General features: G+C 39.3%; 2 protein-coding genes across 4 annotated transcripts; one reads left to right on the forward strand and one right to left on the reverse strand.

Annotated features, from left to right (window-relative positions):
* Window positions 1-1,881: 1,881 nt before the first annotated feature.
* LOC115684915 (uncharacterized) lies at window positions 1,882-9,069 on the forward strand. 3 transcript variants are annotated; one of them, XR_008815801.1, is made up of 11 exons: window positions 1,882-2,134; window positions 2,245-2,328; window positions 2,697-2,806; window positions 2,937-2,987; window positions 3,281-3,424; window positions 3,514-3,603; window positions 4,320-4,426; window positions 5,583-5,667; window positions 6,059-6,160; window positions 7,407-7,915; window positions 8,024-9,069. XR_008815801.1 is itself a non-coding variant. In XM_056308175.1 (10 exons), exons 1-9 carry the CDS (start codon window positions 2,023-2,025, stop codon window positions 6,155-6,157), a joined length of 882 nt encoding a protein of 293 aa, XP_056164150.1. In that variant the 5' UTR covers window positions 1,882-2,022; the 3' UTR covers window positions 6,158-6,160; window positions 7,407-9,069. The 3 variants fall into 3 exon arrangements, 2 of the variants coding, with proteins under 2 accessions (XP_056164150.1, XP_030465725.1); XM_056308175.1 differs by having other exon boundaries at window positions 7,407-9,069; XM_030609865.2 differs by lacking the exons at window positions 7,407-7,915; window positions 8,024-9,069 and having other exon boundaries at window positions 6,059-6,533.
* LOC115684792 (uncharacterized) lies at window positions 8,770-18,580 on the reverse strand. The gene is made up of 14 exons (XM_030609668.2): window positions 18,067-18,580; window positions 17,417-17,506; window positions 17,150-17,212; window positions 16,887-16,973; window positions 16,590-16,742; window positions 16,311-16,471; window positions 15,722-15,956; window positions 15,483-15,593; window positions 13,299-14,357; window positions 12,961-13,209; window positions 12,685-12,870; window positions 11,011-12,165; window positions 10,018-10,368; window positions 8,770-9,460 (listed from the first exon to the last, which is right to left on the reverse strand). The coding sequence occupies exons 1-14, from the start codon at window positions 18,523-18,525 to the stop codon at window positions 9,125-9,127; spliced, it is 4,695 nt and encodes a 1,564-aa protein (XP_030465528.1). The 5' UTR covers window positions 18,526-18,580; the 3' UTR covers window positions 8,770-9,124.
* Between the last annotated feature and the right edge of the window lie 1,351 nt (window positions 18,581-19,931).

A 19,931-nucleotide genomic window follows, 5' to 3' on the forward strand; every position in this document is an offset into this window, starting at 1 on the left:
ATTTGGTTTTAATCAATTTGTACAAAAAGCTTGTGCTCCACAAGCAAAACGTGTTCCTAGAATTACACTTAAACGACTAATTAAAGATCTTTACAAAAATGGAAAAAAAAGATTTACAAAACTTTTTTATGCAATTTAATGGATGTGTGCATATAGGTAGTGATATTTGGAGTGATCATTGGCAAATTCATTCTTACATGGGCATAACATGTCATTGGATAGATGACAATTGGAATATTCAAAAAAGAGTCTTCGCATTTAGAGTTTTCGATGGTAAGCATACGGCAAATAATATTTATAGAATAATTAGGCAAATTTTAGAAAAATATTGTTTGCTTAACAAAATTTTTGCAATTAGTTTTGATAATGCTGTGGCGAATACCGCTTCAATTGCCGATTTAGAAAATATTTGTAGACTCACTTTTGGCGGAAAATTTTTTCACGTTAGACGTGCTTGTCATGTTTTAAATTTATGTGTACAAGATGGTTTGAAAACTCTTGATATTTTTCTTGAATCAATAAAAACAGCGATTCAATTTTTATGGAACATCCCAAAAAATGAAAGAATGGAGTAGATTTTCTAAAACAAATGGAAAAAAGGCCAAGAAGATTTCCAAGAGATGTTCCAACTCGTTGGAATTCTACTTTCCACTTGCTTAATGAATCTTTTGCATATAAAGATTTGTTATGTGCATTCATTTCTAATAATATACCTCATATTAATTTATATCCACAAGAGTGAGATATTTGCAAAAAAATTTAGATATTTTAAAGGTTTTTAATTATGCAACTTATACTTTATTATCCTACTACGCATTTATTTTTTGTAGAGTGTATTAATATTGTCGGAGTTTTTGAGGAATATGAAAATGATGTTGAATTACAAAATACTATAATAACAATGAGAATGAAGTGGCTACATTATTATAGCGAAATTCCCATTATTTATTTAGTTGATTGTATTTTTTATCCACGTTGCAAATTAGATGGTTTAGGTGATTATTTGCATATGTATTATCAATGTTTACATTATAATACGGTAGATGTTACAACCATACTAAGGGAGGTTAAAAACGTAGTAATAGAATTATATAATGAATTTTGTACTAAGGGATGTGATATTAGATCTTCTCAATCTACCGAGACACAAAGTGAAAGTACAGGTAAAATTAGTAGAGGGTACCAACTTTTATTACATAGACAAAAAAAGCAAAAGGTAGTAATAAGAAACATTTCTGAATTAGAGATGTATCTAACCGTTTCCTTTGAGTTTTCTGAATGCGAAGGTAGTACATATTTTTAAATTTTGGATTGGTGGAAGAGGCACGCAAGCCAATACCCAAACCTTTCTCTTATTGTAAAACAAATTTTTGCAACCCCATGTTCGACAGTTGCGGTCGAATAAGCATTCAATGCCGGAGATAATATTTTGGATGAACAACGTCCAAGATTAGTTCCGGAATCAGTAGATGCTCAAGCTTGCGTCGATGATTGGACGAATGCTCAATATCGACAACAAGAGATAGATCGAAATAATGAATCCGAATTCTTTTACGACGGAGATACCACCACTACCGGTACCAGTACCGGAATGGGTAGCGATGACTGAAGGCAAAAGAACTACATGGATTTTGATTCTTAAGGCGCTTAATGATAATTCATGAAGTTCAAGCCTCATCTCTTTTTCTCTTTTTTTTCCCAAATTTGATTACAATGTACATTTTGATTACATTTTATATTGAATAATTCATTATTTCATAATTTGATAATTTATAATTTTTTAATTTTTACCGGCCGGTTCCGAACCGGGCCGGAACTGGAACCGGCCCGGAACCGCCGGTTTCGGTTCATACATGCCACGAACCGGAACTGGCCGGTTCCGAACCGTGGCCATGCTAAAACCCCGTCTCTCTTCTTCTTCTTCTTCGCAAAAACCCTAACTTTAACTGCTCGCGACACCTTCCGCTAAATCCGGGCGAATCTCGGAGTAGATTTCGTGCGTCGCATTCGACAGGCGAAGAGATGCTGCGCAGGAACATCAGGTTGCGGAGGGAGTACCTGTACCGGAAGAACTTGGAGGGCAAGGAGCGGTTGCTCTACGAGAAGAAGCGGAAGATCAAGCAAGCCCTCGAAGGTGAATGCAGAACCCAATATGATCTGTTCTGCGAATTTCTCTGTAATCTTGTGTATTTGTATCGATTCATCTCGGTGGTTGTTCCGGTGTTTTTGTTTCGTTGTTTCCAGAGGGAAAGCCGATTCCGACTGAGCTGAGGAACGAGGAGGCCGCGCTCCGGCAAGAGATTGACCTCGAGGATGAGAACACTGCTGGTACTGAGCCGTCTACTATCTGCTTCTCCCATGAGAATGTGGAAACATGAGTTTTGAATGATGCGAACTGGTTCTGGAGGATTCTGATCCGAGTGTTACGAATGCTTTACGGATGCGGAATCCGATACTGATGTCATAAGCCGTGAAAATTTAGTTGTTTTGGAGTTTGGGTACTGCACATTTTCTGAGACGAGGTCTTTAAAGACGAAATTTTCCACCATAGTTTTTGAATTTGAAGAAGAGGTGTCTGAATTATTTGTTTGACGTCGACGGCATGTGATGGTTTTCCTTTTCAATTTATGAAGCTGATTTTTTTTGTTCATGAAATACAATGTTTCTGATATGCCTTTTGTGTTGCTCAAATGTAGTCCCGAAAACACACATTGATGATGAGTATGCACATGCCATGGAGAGAGATCCAAAAATACTACTCACTACATCGAGGAATCCTAGTGCTCCTCTTAAACAGTTTATAAAGGTGGGTTTTGTCTTCAAGGAAACCATTGGCAATTTGATTGATTTGAGGTGTACATGAGATGGCCACTTTGATAACGTAGTGGCAGCTGACGTTTCCCTCCTAATTGCTGTTTGTATGGTGCTACTTACAGGAACTGACAATTGTATTCCCTAATGCACAGCGTATGAATCGTGGTGGTCAGGTTGGTGGAATGTTCTTTCTCTAACCGTGATATCGTTCCATATGGTTCTGTTTTGTTTGGGAATTACTGATGCAAAATGAGGGCTGGGGTGCTTATTTGTTCTTTTGGAGGTATTATATGATGTAAAACAAATATAACTTTTTGTGATGCAAATGAGTCTGAAGTTTAGTTTCATTATCTTCAGGGGAGAGAATATAGGCGTGAGTGAAATTTGGAGTTTGGAGATTGTTAACTCATGCATTAACATGCCTAAGAGAAGTTGGTAACTTAGCTAAATTAGATCCTCAATGCAGGTTATATCTGAAATTATTGAAACTTGCCGAGCACATGACTTCACTGATGTGATCTTGGTTCATGAACATCGTGGTGTGCCAGATGGTTTGATAATAAGCCATCTACCTTTTGGTCCAACTGCATATTTTGGATTACTCAATGTGGTGAGTAAATCAGATTATCTATTTTCCTCTTGATTTTTGCCTTGAGCATTTTCTTGAGAACTAAGTGCGCTAATTTAATTTTTATTTAGGTTACAAGGCATGATATTAAGGACAAGAAGGCGATTGGCACTATGCCTGAGGCCTATCCTCATTTGATTCTTAACAACTTCTCGACCAAGGTAAACTTTAATCAGTGAAATCTCTGTTTTTCTGTCATTTATGCTTTGTTTATCATAAATTGTCCCTTGACATTCCAGTGGTGGATTGCCACTGAAGTTAATATCATATACTGAGCAATATAACATGTCTTTTGTGTGGCTTACATGCCCTCCGAGCACTTTCGGTGATTTATTATTGAACTTTTGTGTCTTTCTTTTCTTTTCAAAATTTGTGACAATTCAGAGTATACTTGGGAGTGGAGAACTGATTAATATTTTTGGAAAAAAGGAATGCGCTAACTAAACTTTTGTATGAGATAAGCCAATATGATGTGACAAGGGTTTCACTGTGAGCTGTTGGGATGTCTACATATTCTAAAGCACTTATGTGGTATCATGAGATTGAGTTCTGTTGTAGTAGCTCTCTCTGGTAATGTAAAGTAATTTTTTTTTTGGTCAAAATGCGAAGTAAATTTAGTCATTAATATTGTATAGATGAAGGCATCTGGTCGAACGTAGGTATATAGAATAAGTTGATCTTATCTGATCAAGGTTTTCATTTCTTTTATATGTTAATGGATCTTCCTCTCAGTCCAACCATACATGTTTCCCTGAATTGTGATGATATAAAGTAGTTGTTGCTAGATATTTATCCTTTGTAATTGGTGCAAATAAGTGTATTAATCTTGGTTTGGCTTATGGGAAGTTTTCATGAACTGATATCCATTTGTATACAGTTGGGACAAAGAACGGCCAATGTTTTAAAGCATCTATTTCCAGTGCCTAAGCCCGATACCAAACGCATTGTTACTTTTGCTAATCAGTCTGATTACATTTCCTTCAGGTTTGTTCTGTGTTACCCCCTGGATATTTTCTGTTTACATGGTTAATATGTCTTAGATAATTTAAGTCATGTCTCTGTCATCCCCTCTTTTATTTGATGGGTCTTTCCTTTCTTCAAAGGCATTTTTGATATAATGGTTCTGAGTGGAGCATCCTTCGCATCTACACCCTAATGCGGGCATAAATCTGTGTGAATGTGCTAGATTATGGATGATTGCAGATATATACCGGTTATTTTTTTCATGTCTTTTGATAAGGACTAGGTTTCTGCATCTGCAGTCTTCCAGAGAAAGTCTTTGTCTTGCAGCTAAAGCTTGTTAGAATCGATACTTCTCAAGTTGGCTTCATCTGTAAATAAGTAATTCAACGTAGACCTACATCTTCTAGTATGATTCCGTGAGAAATGATGGACCTGATATTTAACCATATTAATGATCTTATTGGTGCCATAATGCATATGTGCAATGCTTTTCCCATGTAGATCCTTTCCTCCTACTATCTTATGGAGAATGAGTGTGTTATAGGGCATCCATTTAATTTTAATTCCAAGTAAAGAAAATCTTTGCTTTTTCTTCTTTGTATTTTTACTGCCAGCAAAATCGAGGGTTATGAGTTTTTACCCGAAGGAGTTTAGTCAAGATATTAACCAAAAGATTTGTCCTTGCCATTAATCTCTTGGAGACCTCAAGAACAAAGTGAATTGAGAGAAGAACTATTCAGGAAACTGCATGACTTTACCATAATTGGCTATTGTTGACTATGTTCAACAACAAGAACTAAAGTGTCATTGCTGGACTGCGAGATTCATTGATGTGAAACATGTTTGAACGATATAAAAAAGTTTAATGCATACTTCTGCAACCATAAAAACCTAAAGGGCCAGGGATTACAAATGTTCAAACTCCTCTCAACATTGAATAGGTTATGATTTGCAAAATTCAAAGTTATTGTGTGGTTCTTATGTATTGCGGCTTTTCAGTCAGAAGCAATTTCTTTCCATGAGAGAGACCCTGGTCATCTAGGCTCCAGTTTTTCCTTCACCATCCTTTAACATGTGATAGCATTTTATGATTGGTCTATTTGTTAATGTCATATGACTCATGCTTCATGTGCCATAGCATTTTCTTTCCTAACTTTTGCCCATTTCATTCATGCAGGCATCATCTTTATGAGAAGCATGGCGGTCCCAAAAGTGTCGAGCTCAAGGAAATAGGCCCTCGGTTTGAATTACGCCTATATCAGGTAATTTGGCAGAGTCAGGTTGGGTGAGGCATGGAGAGTTGGTCTATTTGTTATCCCTTGTATTATCTTCTACTAGAAGAATATGTTCTCCTAGGGCTATGGCCCATGAAGCACAGATATATGCATCTCACTGATGTTGATCACAGATTTCTGTAATTCCCCTTCTTCTGTGGAGAATTTTTGGAAATTTAGTGCTTTTTGTGTAATTCTTGTCAGGATACCTGAACCTTTATTGTTTGTTCTCAAGCTTTTAAAGTAACTGTGAATTTTAGGTTCTTGAAAACTTAGGTGTCGGTTTTTGGTTTTTTATGTAATTTATATTCTCTGGGTGGCCTGCATAATGTATCCTGGCTCCCATCTTTCTCTCTCATATCCTCCTTGGATGTTGCAGGTAAAATTGGGCACAGTGGATCAGACTGAAGCTCAAATAGAATGGGTCATCAGGCCGTATATGAACACATCCAAGAAAAGGAAGTTCATTGGAGACTGATGGGTACAGCAAATCTTTTGTTGCATTTGTCTCTAAGAAATTCGCCCATATAGCTTGTGACCATCTTCAGCTGGGGACGCTCTGCTTATGAGAAGAATGTGGTGGAATGTGCACTCTGGAGTCCTCTTTATTTCACCTTTGGTCATTAAATGCTTTCTAGGGCCACATGAATGTAACCACTGGCGCTGTGATTCGAATTTCCTTTGCTGGAAGTGAGAATTTGTAGTGTGCTCCTGTTATAGGAGGGCCACTTGGACATTTAATTCTTGTTTGGACTATCATTAACGCAGCATCCTACCTTCTATTTATTTTTCTACAAAACATTGAGATGTATTATATCTCGATCTGAAAGTAAGATGTTGCCCCTTAGGCAAAACAGATTTCCTCTCCTTTATATCCTATCTTATGAAGTTGGGGATTCTGCTGCATGTGCGATTCTTGCAAATATCGACTACGTTCACTTTATCTTAACACTTAATTGCGTTTGAGTGATGATGGGTTTTGGCACTGCCATTTGAGCCAACTTCAAAGTTTTCCCAAATGGCTTAGACGATATTGATGTCCTGTCTTGTCCCCATCACTATTCACGAGAGCACCATAACTCGAGTTGAATCAGCTGCTTGTGAGTGGCCATGGTTCTAGTATTTCCAGAGGTTGGAAGGTAGCTCTTCACAGGAAGATCTGTGCAGGTTTTCGCTTTTCTGTGACTGAAATTACTAAGATTTTCTTTGATATACAAACACAAAATTGACTTAAAAAGTACCGTATTTTGAGGGCCTTCATGAGGAAATTCCGGTAGTCAAATAGTGTCTTGCCGCCGTCGTCATACAGCGAGACATACTGGTTCTTTCTTTTTTCTTTTTTAGCATAAGTTAACTCGTCAATAAATTTAAACTGTACTTGTGAGTCTCCGTGACTCGGACTGTAGTAGTTAACAAGTCTCCTAAATTTCCTCTTCAGAATGAATGTATTCAAGATTGGTTTCAGACATGCAAAGATGAGAGTCTATTGAATAGCATATACAATATCCTCCCACCTAATGGGAATCATTTGACTTTCTTATCAGCCGGTTAATGAAGATGAGATAAACTAATATGTACGGGGTTTGTGTTCTTAGTTCTTGATTATTTCAAGTTTGGCCAATTATCTTCACTGAAAATATCTGATTGTGAACACCTCGTTTCGCTGCCTGAAAACATGCGGACCCTGCTTCCATCTCTTCAGTACTTGCATCTATGTGATTGTCCAGGAGTTGGATCATTTCCACAGGGATGTTTACCCCTTGGCTTGAAATCTCTTGAAGTTTGGAACTGCAGCAACTGGTTACAAACATAATGAAGGGGAGTTTGCAAAGTCTACCTTCACTTAGCTACATGTGTATCCATGGCAAGTGCGATGAGGTGACATCGTTTCCAGAGAACACGCTATTACCACCCACCATTACGTCTCTATACAGCTGGAATTTCGGAAATTTGAAGTCTCTGAAGGGTGAGGGGCTACAATACTTGACGTCTCTTAAAATGTTGAGCATCCTAGGATGCGGTCAGCTTCAGAGTATGTCTCTCCAGAGGCTTCCCGACTCTCTTACCTCTCTTGTTATCTTATTCTTGTCCTTTGCCGAAAGAGAGGTGCCAAAAGGAGAAAGGGAAAGATTTGTTGAAGATTGCTCCCATCTTTTGTATTCAGCTTGATGATGAAATCAACATCTAACCAGAAACAGGAGAGCAGACGTCGTTGTGCGTTGTCCAGTTTTATCAGGTAACCAATTCAGGCTCCACGGCTTCCAAGAGAGAGTTTAGTCTAGTCTTCTCATTAGATTGTTGGTGACCTTCTTGGTGAATTTCTCTTTCCTTTCTTTTTTCCCAGCCCGGAGGGTGATTATATCTGCTTAATGAATCCCGTACTGCCGTGTGCTTTTTGATGGTTATCTCCTGTTGGATGTCACCAACGTGCTGCTTGCTCATGTTACTTCATGCTGACAGAAGATTATGTCCCGTGCATCTGCTGGTCTCTCTGCTTTTGTCATTTCATGAGAAGACTACAAACAAAACGGTTTTCGACATTCAATAATGTGTATAGTCGTTAGTTCAAAGACGGGGACACATAGGTGCTGCTCGAATTTGCTTGATTTGTGAAGATGGTGTTGTAGTTTATTTAGAGAGTCTAAAACTAACAATAGCCCACTTCTTCTTACGTGATAAATAGATAAATGAAAAGGTAGATAACGCAAGTTGCTACAAACTCGATAAGTATACGATTAGGCTACATCGCATATGTTAATCTTGTCCTCTATCAAAACTCCCAAGAACATGATTAGATCTCAATGAAACTCAGCCAGATTTCATCAATTTACGGACTTGCCAGGATTCGCCTAGATCAACTCACAACCCTAACATCATGCAGGATCAGCTCATATGACTGCATCGTTTTGCCATTCAGCTTTATTGATGCAGTTAGCAGTTCCAAGGTAAACCATGAAGATGCACGACCGAGGAAGAAAAATCTTCCATAAGGACAAAAAATAGGGGAAGAAAAGATTGAATTCTTCAGACGTTTAATGGCGAAACTTTGGAAACCAAGCCATGGAGAAGCAGAACTTGAAAGAAAAAATATTGTCAAAACTTCAAGATTGGCTGCATCTAATATTACCAAGATCAATAATTAGGCACTGTACAGCAGAAACTATGCTACAATTCGTACCCTGGACCCTGAGGATGCACTTAACAATATCTTCCAGTACAGTATTTCAAAATCGCAACTTTCACGTGGCTCCCCTGGGAACAGAGAACATTAGATATCTTACCATTTGATAGTATTCTTGAGAAACTGCTCATCTCGTCTACAAGTGGAGCCGACTATGAGAAAGAGGCTCAACTGCATCATTCCAATCCTCCGGGAACTGCTCCTTGACATTGCCGAATAAAAAGGGCAGCGGATCTTCAACCATAGATGGATTCATACAACATACTACTCCTGCATCTTTGTCACATCGTTCGAGCTCTCTAGCATGTCACCATTTCCGTCAGATCTATGGACTTCCGGCTCAGTTTCCCCTTTCTGTTGACTCTGAAGAGGCAAATCTCCATTCTCATCATTTACAGAATCATGGACTGCTGCACTATCCTCTTCATTATCAGTAAGCATATTTCTGGATGTGTTACCCGTAGGCACAGGCGTGCTAGCATTCTCGGTTTCCCGTGAAGATGTTGAAATCATATGGTCATTCGGAACTTCATTGTCACTCATGGCACCAGCTACTTGTTCTGAATAAGCCATATATTGATCCCATTGGGGGTTCCTCATCTGCACCCAGGAAAATGGAGATCATGTTTAGCTCGTTTGTGATAAACACTAACTAAGAACCAGCTCATGAGAAACAGAATATCCTAAAACTAAGTTCTGCAAATCTTCCATTGGAATGAAAACTAAAGCATTTGACCCAAAAAAATAAAATAAAGCAAGAAGCAGTAGTTGATTTCAAGCTTGCTTCAATTTTCCAACTAAATTTTCTCTGCCAGTCATTTGTCTAATGCTATTCACCAATTAGTCTCGCCAATACTCGAAGCATCACGGCTTGCATTAGTTTATATTTCCCTAAACTGCATAATATTTAAATCTAAGGAGCTCTCCAATAAATCATAGAAATGTCAGTTGGTAGCACCGGTTCTCTCTTTCCGAAATAAAAAGTTAGATTAAGCGTGCTCCCATATAATCACAAAACGATACAAACAGAAATCTATAGCCACAAAATGCTCCATTGTGGCAACTTGAAGCAAATCAACTTCTTTCGTATTAAGGCACCAAAAAATGCCCACACTTCATTTGCTAAATTGCTATGTTGTGAAGGAAGAGATAAATACCTGATAAGTCCGATATATCTTATCCATGACAATGCTGCTCATCTCCTCAAGACCACTGACTAGATACCTATCTGTTGTGTCTTCAACGTGCCGATCAGTATATGAAGTATCCTCATAGAGATTTAGAGCAAGATGATCAGGCCTTTGAAGTAATAGCCGGAATGTTGGCTGTAGCTCGTAGCATTGCTCAAACAAAGAGCGGCGACAAAAAACATACAACCCAAGTCGGGCACGAGACATGGCGACAACCAATCGTCTAACATCACGAAGGTGTCCAACAAAGCGCGTACGCACAAGAGACAGCAAGATGAAATCATTTTGCTGACCTTGGAACTTATCAACTGTAGTGACCTATTGAAAATGGGAGAGAAAGGATAATTATCATTTCAGGGATTTATTTATATCTGAACAGAAAAATAGAATAGAATCCTAAATACTGATGCCTTTGTATCACATTCATTGATCAATCCTACATGGTACTTTGAGTAAAGTGATGAGGAAAGTATATTCATGCTATTGACCCAAGTTTACCAACTCATCCCTAGCTTCCGTAAATATACTTGACTAATCGAGATTTCAATGCATATGACGGGAGAAAACAAGAGAGTTAAACATGGAGGACAAAAATCACTGTACGTCCCTTTCCAGAAATCTTATCAAAAGCACAGTGAGCACGAAATTTATAAGGTCATAGACTCGCTAACAGAGTATTGCCACTGAAAATAGTTTGGTATAGTAAACAAGCTTTTCACAGATAAGTTCATCAAATCTGTTATTATAAAAGCAAATCTGACGAAAAAATGCAGTCTACTGCAAAATTCTAACAGCGTTCCATGAATCTAACTTAAAAGAAATCATCACACAAAACCATCAAACAAGTTCTTTTGTCACTAAAAGAAAATCTAGTATCAAGGACCAAACTTAACAATTTTAATTAGTTCATAGAAACCCGTGAATAAACCATCACAGAAGTCACAGCCAGTCATAGCTTACCTTGCTGGGAGGACCGATGAAGTCATAAGGAACACATCGTCTGTTGATAACATCGCGGATCAAAAGTTTCTGGCCATTGTAAGTTGTCAAGATGGAAATCTTATTTGCTGGGTACCCTAGCAAGCGCATGTACATATAGATACTAACTACGTATTCAGCCTCTCCTTCATTCTGATAGAACCAGGGGGAAGGGGCACTCTCACCTCTCCCATTGTAATCAGGCACGTCAATTAATTGATAATCATAAGTGAACCCAGCATTTGCTTTGTGGAAGATGGCAGCCTCCTTTAGGAAAGGAAGATCTCCCAAATCACGGTACCTCCAGTTATAAAGCTTGGCAATACTTGGCCTGGCTCTACCCTGCGCATTAAGCTCAATGTAGGGTATACCCAGACGAACAAACCTAGTGAAGAGGCTCTGATCCATGTGGCTGTACTTCTGGAAAGCCATATTCTTTACAACTGGAGGCAACTGATGGTGATCGCCAATCAATATACAGCGTTTAAGGCGTGCATAACCATCTTCCTGCCTCTGAAGCAACATTGGGATGAAAGTCTCAATTTCTAGTATTTGGGCGCTTTCTTCCATCAATAAGTTGTCATACTTGAAACCTAATTGAAGAAAATCTTTCCTTTTAAGGGCTGCATGAGTGCAAGTCATTGCCACAATCTTTGCCTGCTTGGTCATCAAGTAATTTGCTCGATCAGCCGTTGACTTGAGCAATTCAAATGCCCTACACTCTTCAAGCTCCCGAAACATGGTTTTAAGATGGCGAAAACACCCTTTAGCAGCTCGCATGTCCTTTTCAAATGACTGACCAGTGAAAACAGGCTGAGGAGTGTCAGAGAAGAAATCCTTAAAGGGGAAACGATCTTGAACAAATGATGGTTTATCTTCATTATCAACACAAGCAGCAAGAAATTGCTCCCAACGTGAATATACATGGAGCAACCAAAAGTAACCAGCTGTTTCACAAGTGTAACCCACATCCTCAGGCAGTCCAAGAGATCTTGCGAGCCTTTCCACTTCACTAAGCAATTCTAATCGCCGAACAAGCATCGCATTGACGCGACCTTGCCTGCTGAAGTCCAGATCAGTTGCCAGTTCTTGTTCTCCTTGACCTAGCCGAAGAAGATAGCGAGCAGGCACATCCCTCTGTAATCAACAAGGATGCCAATTTAAATCAATTTATATTTCGACAATAGAAGTCAATTTATAACTTCATTGAGATCACAGTTGGAAATATCCAAAGCACAAATAAAATGAAAAATGCCACAATCTGTACTAGGCACCAAGAATAGGAATCTCCAAATTTGATGAGATGTGATTGCACAGTCCGGCAGCATGCACCTTGGGTCTATTTGCACCACTGAATAGTAGGTCCCATAATGTGAAACATACCATGTTGAGAGACAAAAAACTGAAACGAATGCTTGGTTAGGTCGATGTGACCCCAAGCTATATATTTATAATAAAGCCAAAAGGCCAAAATTACAATATTACCCTCATTGCTGCCATACATATAAAATAATAAAGGACATAGACAAATATGCCCCTATCGGCCACATACTTTCAACACATGCGCCCACCAAATTTAACTGTTAAAATGGAAGCAGTGCATGTACTCGGTCCATAGAAGACACCTTCCATCTAGACATGGTTGTGAAAGCTTACCTCCATTATCTTCTCAAAAAGGTCATTAAGAGCCTGATTTGAATGAGTAATTATCAACGTTCTCTGAGAAGGACAATTGTGATAAAGAACGTTCAATATCTGCACTGCTGTATCAGTCTTTCCAGTACCAGGTGGACCAACAACCATCGTCAGTCCTGGTTGGATGCCTGAGATAATTGCCCCAACCTGCAAAAACAATACGACTTGAATCAATCAGCATACCATTCCTCTGACTTTTGGACTTTAGAATCTCGGGTAAGAAGAAAAATTCACTACCTGTGTAGGTGTGAATCTAACAGAATTTTGCTTCGGCTGATCTTGGGGATAAGGACCTGGATCAGGGGGAATATAAGCTTCAACAATGAGATTTTCCTTTTCAGAACCAGCATCCACCACATTAAAAGTATCAGATTTCCTGTTCCCAGGAAGAGCATGGGTATTGGCTTTCAAAGTCCTCGGAAGTCTTATGCGAAAAGGGGGTTTTGGTAGGGAGTTTTCCGAGCCATCTGGATTCACGAAGGACACCTAAAGCCAGGATGGAAAAAACTGTTACTAGATGACATTAGAAAATGTTTCACAGAAAACAAGTAGAAAAGATCATCACGATAACTGACCTCATATTCCGAGAAACACTCTTTTAAATGGTTTGTGTCAAGGAAAGTATCTTTAAAATCTACAACGTCAAGAAGATCAGGCATATTAGTCCACTGTGCTGCAGAAGGATTCCCGTAGCCCAGAAATATGTTGTGCAACCAGTCAGGAACAATGCAATATTCATTCATAAGGTCCCTTATTGATTCCAATATTGCCTTGAAGTTGTTTTCCTTGGGTTTTCTTCTCATCAATATATTAAATGTGCCATAAACATCCTCCGAACCTTTCTCTGCAATATCAGTGACATCCATATGGTACTGCGCTGCATCCAGAGCAATAGTAACAGTCCTCAATTCGCCCTTTGGGGGCTTCCACTCATCACGTTTGATTCTTCCCGTAAAATCATTCATTAGAGTTCCCTCTTCGTCACGGATCTCAATAATTTCACATCCCCTCACAAACTGAAGGCCAAGCCTCTGTGGCACACTAGCTTTTGATGCTTCGTCTGCACTAAGAGGCTCAAACAAGGGGCGGATGGAGAGCAAAAATAGGACATCATGCTCTTTGAGGGCATTCCACTCTGATCTTACTTGAGCTCTATAACTGGAAATGCTAAAAGTTACTTCGGCTGTCACAGAAGCAGGCTTAACCTCACCAATATTTGGCTGCTTTACCTCCGTTATCTTAAATTCTTTGATTGGCACAGCCATCCTCGACCAACCACGGAATGCAGTATCTCCTTCATTATTGATGTACGCAAGGAGGTGCGGTACAGCCTCCTGAATATCCTCGCGAATCTCATATGTGGACTCAAGACGAAAGAGATTAAAATTTCTTAGAAGATAGTCATGGAGTGTCAGGAATTGTAAATTGAGTTTGGGAAGAGCCAGACAACCTTCCCCTGAGTAATTTATGCTGGGTACAAGACTTTCATCCCACATGATCTGCTCATTAGGGTAGAGTGGAAGTGCATTTACAGCTTCTTTCTGAGACTGTTGTTTTCCAAAGTAGGATACCATGACTTCAACAAGAAAATCCACCCTATCTGACCATGGATCTTCCTTAGAGACCAGCTTAAGCTGCATATAAAAAAGGAACATGATCAGAGCATGGTTTTCCAGTACATATAACCCAAGGAGGAAGATAAGAGTATGAGCACATGGCCAAATATCACAACCAGAAAAGATATAAAAATGTAAGATAGGCAAGTGATATATTTTTTTTATGTTCTATATGTGTATCAACGCCAAGCAAAGTACAAGTACGCCCAAAAAAAGTGAGAAGGATGACTAACACGATGTGCCTATGAAGCGTTTAACATTGGAAAATTCAACTAATTATAACAACTAAATAAGCCTCAAGTCTCAATGTTTTCAACAGTTACATAATGCCTGTGATGAAGAAGCGCCCTGAACCCTTTGTATAATGACTGTTAAGGCCTATTTATTCGATATTTCTATAACTATTTTCCTAAGGATGAACCCATTTACCACATTATATAGAACCACCATAAAGCTGCTTAAACATGAAATATTTTTGGTGATCAAGCTGTATTTTTTAGAAAAAAAAACATCATGGTACATAATCAGAAGTTTTACAATTCAAACTCTATCAACTTCTAAAATCTTTCTTATATGCCTTTTTTTTCTAATTTCCGGCAAGAACAAATACTCTGATACTCGTACACATGCATAGACAAAGGTTATAAAAGCACTTCAGATGCATCACGTATATATATTTCATAAAACACTTTCTTCTTCATATGCCAATTAATTCTCTTCATTAGCTTCACCTAATTAGCGGATGCACTCTATTGCAGCACACTTCATGGAACTGGGATCATCATCAATTTGACATACAAATGTTTCCTGGAATGGCCAATACAAATACAACTATGTAAGTGCTGCATTATTATTTGCTTGATTCCGCTCATTTGTGTTACTCTAACACTAAGTCCTCAGATAAAGTAACATACAAGATGTAGCCAAGGGACTGCATGGCTCGGGCAATTGTCAGCAGTCAACAATTCATCTTTGAGAAAAAGAAGTGACTGCGATGCAATTATGGACAAGTAGTATGAACCACACCAGATGCCCAGTAAAGTTGATCATTAGATGACAGGAAAGATCAGTACAGGGTAAAGTCGAAGACATTGTCAAAACAAGAAAGACCGCAATAAGGTTAACAAAGTAATACTGACAAACCTTGTGGCAGACTAAGTCCCTTAACTCATCTATAGTAAGTACAGACAATTTTTTTGAGAGATCGTTCCTCTTGTGAATTGCACCGATGTTAGCCAATGCAAGTTCTCGCAGCTATGGGAAAAACAAAGAATCAGATAAAAGTCAGTTGATGAAAGAGAAGATTAAAAGAAAGGAAGGAGATGCATATCCATTATTCTCAGGATCCATGAACATTTTACATAACCGTGGCCATAACAAACCTTGGGGACCTTCTTAAAAGCGAGTAGCTGGAAAGACTGAAGGCGGTCATAATGAGACTGAACCACCTCATCATCTGTCAATTGTGTGCCCACGTGGTCATTAATTTCAAAGCCTTCATAGAACTGTAGTAAGTCAACAAGTTGTGCAAAGAGTTTTCCTTTTTCATGTCTATACAAAGCACTTAAATGGCATTTGGCGACAATGGCCACGTCTGCCACAAGAGGCCTTAGGTACCTGTTCATCCAAAATGAAAAGAAGGGTGAGGAATGCCGAAGCATAGGAGCAGTAGTAGCATAGTGGTGTCAGCACAAGGCTAACAACATTACTCAGCTGAATTTTTCAGAAGAACCCCATGCAACCACCTTAAAGAGCCGACAATAAGAGAGAAGAAAGCCCTCAAACTGTACTTTAATAATATTTGCGTACTGTACTCATATTAAGTTCTTTTGCAACTATCAAACTCAATTATTTGCATTGCAATATAAAAAGCTTTCAATAAAACATCCTAGGCAGGTGACAAAAGCAGCCACTTATAATTCTGTCAGCAGACTTAGATGAAGCAATACGAAGTAGAAAAACACCCAATACCTTCTTGTTGGCAGCTGGCTCAGAAGATCGATGAGGAATTCTATAAACCTCTCACAATATAGGACGGAAGCATCATCAACTTGTCCAAGACTGTAGGCAACAATTGTTTCATCATTCCCATTATCACCATCTGGTTGGGGGAAAACCTTGAAGTCGAGTACCTACAATTACCAAACAGAATATAATTTATGTACATTATTTTCATTGTGGAGCAAAAGGGCATGTGTCCAGCTAAAATTAGCTATAGATATATAAGCTCTATTACTTCGCAGACAGTACCTCCAAAAACTCATCCATGAGATTCCTCAAGAACTTCGACTCCACCTTACAAGAGGGATCAAACTGCTCGCCACGTTTCGTGGCCTCCTTACTCTCTCTCTTTATCATCCGTTTCCATTTTTTAATCAAATCAGGGTTGAGGCAAAGCTCCATCTACAATTGCACGAAACTACGAGTCAGCTTCTTAAGATGCCCATCATAATTTCACACACACACACTCACTATCCCAAACGGAATAGAATTTATAGGTACATAACATAATTATTGAAGATTCACATGGAGCATAGCTAATATCACCTGGAAACGACCAAATGACAAACTGTGCCAGGATTGCAGACTTGCTAATCTCAAAACAGTCTCACTGACAATTTCATCTTCCAAACTCTGCCAGGCGAAATAGCAGGTCAACCAGATAAAATGGCAAGTAATAAGGGCAGTTCTGATAACGCAACTTATTCAAAGAAGGAATAAAGGCGATACAACGAAATTTCATACTAAATGAAGTAAGAAATTATAACCTAATGCCAATAATTCAAACATCCATGAGAAATGTAACATACCTGAAAAGCATTAATCATGAAAACCAAGTAATTAGTTTTCTCTGGAATACTTAACTCTCTTCCCTGGAAAAGGAAAAGAAAAATAGGCATTCAGGCAGCAGCAAAAATGCAAGAAATGATTAAACACAGAATACCGACCAATATTCCTAAATTGCATTACGAAACACACAGTGAAGTCACTTTGCATATTACTGGTAGCAGGGCAAAAATCCCCTCAGCGAAGAAAAAGGTTAATTACACGTTACAAGTGAATAGAAGGATACAAACCTCCTTAAGACAGAGGACCCTGTCAAGAAATCCCGTGAACTCATCCTTTCGGTCATAAAAGCATGTCCAAGCTGCCACATTCTCTCGAAACTGCAGGAGTCATATATGCATAAATTTATTCAAGATCAAAGGCACAACTTCTTCAAACAAAGGGTTTTTTTCCTACATAACGAGGGCAGTGCATGAACAAAAGAAAATCATCCTTGCTGTCTCATCACATTCCCAGCCATTGTCCAAAGAAGTTAACCTTAATTAGCTTATTAACTTGGGATTCAGACAAGCGAAGAGAGAAGGCTTGAAGTCGTATTGCTATTGTTTATCAACGCCACTTTCCAAATTCACAATTAGACGTTTTAAACAGAAAAAAAAAAAAAGTCGCTGCTCTTCCTCGTTGCCTCAAACTAACCTGAGCAATTATTGAATCTATCACTGAAAACTGAAAAAAAAAAAAAAAAAAACCTAGCAATGAGAATGCAAGAACCAATCTCTATATCAATGCCACCTTCTTAGCCTACCAGCTCACGGCTGCGGAAAAACTTACTCGATACCACACATTATAGCGCAACTACTCAAAAACTTAGTAAAGTAAATTGCAATACTCAAATCAGCAAAACCTCTAAGCTCCAGCAAGTTCTTCCCCGCGAACTCACCTTTTCATTGACCATGAGGATCATCGACATGACATGCTCGAAAGTCGCGGTCCGCGGGTCGAAATTCGGCCACAGGTAGTTCTCCAAGTACTGGCTCACCTCGAGGATCATAACCCTCTGCAAGGGCACCGGCTTCCTCCCGCCCTTCACCACCAGCTCCGTCTCGTAGATTTCCCTCACCAGCTCCGAATCGAGCGGCCTCCTGCCCCCGCCCGCCTCGCCCTCGCCCTCGCCCTCGCCGCCGTCGCCGGAGACGAGCCAATTGGCCGCCGCGATCTTGGTGAGGCGGTCGCGCTGGATCTCCGACAGGGTGATGGAGCCGGGGAGGGACGCACCGGGCTTCGGCTCGGCCGGCTTGTCGCCCGGCTGGTGGGACGACGGCGGCGGCGGCTCGACGGGGTACTCGGCGACGCGGTGGCGCTTGAAGTCGTAGGTGCCGGTTCCGTACACTCTGGTCATTTTGGTCCGGCGAGAGAGAGAGAGAGAGAGAGAAGAAGAGTAGTGAGGGTTTATGGCGGAGGGGACGAGCTCTCCTCCCTCTCAAAGGCGGCGGAAGGAGCTGCTTGAATTCTGAGGACGGTTTGGGCCCTCGTAGTTGGCGGTATTTACGTCAATGCCATTGATTTCAAGTGATTTTTTTTTTCCATTTCTCTTATTAATAATCATTCCTTTTACCCCGGTATAAATAAAATTAATCTGCTAGGGGGAGCAAACTACAGTAAATGACCAGAGGCTTTGTCAAAAGTCACAAGTTACAAAAACATTCCTCGCATCATTAGTATTTGATATTAAGAGGTAACCCCATCAATAACATGAAATGTTTATTACTACGAAAACTTTAGTGGCCTATCCCTAATATAGAGTAGACTTCACGAATGCATTTCTTATTTTAACGCATTAGTATTCGCATACATCGCGTCCTTTAATTCCCTGTGCATCTTTTTTTTTTATAGGAAGAAGGAATACCATTAAGTTGTTTTACGTCTCGGTAATCCCGGACGAAAACTGAGATGAAGTCTTAAAAGGACATGCTTAGGTCCTAAAACAAATGGCTTCACCACATTTGGTGCAATAAATACTTCACTCGTTAACCGACATTTTGACATTTAATAGTGGGGACGAAAAATTCCACACGCACTACATATCATTAATTATATTAACTGACTTTTAACATAATCCATAGTCATAGATTAGTCGAGTTGTGCGAAAAGTTGATCTGGATTATAAGTGGTTGGTTCCCAGATTGGCCTGGTTCCTAGCTTGGACCAGTCCACTTTAGGATTTTGGCAATTTCCCTTTCTTTACTTTTAAAAATGGGCAAAATTAAAAGAAGAAAAAAATCAGTCCGGTACGGGTAGTTCACTTCTGCACTTGGAATCGAGACCTGGACAAATTATTCCCTAATTCAAAAATTTGGAATCGGAACCGCCTAGAACGGCCAATTCAGCCGGTCGATTCAGTTCGCTTTCCGTGCACGCTCCTAATGCGGACGCTAATGATGGCTAGAAAGAAAGAACTACATTGTTTTACACAGTCTTTCGTTGATGCATTATACAAAGGCAGGAAAAGTGATGGAGATGCCTTCGAACATGAGATGATCAACGAAAAGTTTCAAATTTTATTATAATAATAAAAGGAGTGGGAGTACAATGATGATATTATCATGTCATTTATCAAAAATAAATTATGATATTATTTATTAACTAATTATTTTAAAAAATATATTTTTTAAATCATTTATTTTTTTTCGTGGACATACGATTGAAGTAAGGAAGGAAGTGGAGTAGAATGATGGTATGGTCAATGTCATCTCTTAAAAGAACAAATTTGATGATGTGCGGGACAGGGAGGGAATCTACTCATCA

Source organism: Syzygium oleosum, unplaced genomic scaffold (assembly GCF_021117445.2).
Source record: "Syzygium oleosum isolate NSW1041296 unplaced genomic scaffold, Sole_v2.1 Sole_v2.02, whole genome shotgun sequence".
NCBI lineage: Eukaryota > Viridiplantae > Streptophyta > Magnoliopsida > Myrtales > Myrtaceae > Syzygium > Syzygium oleosum.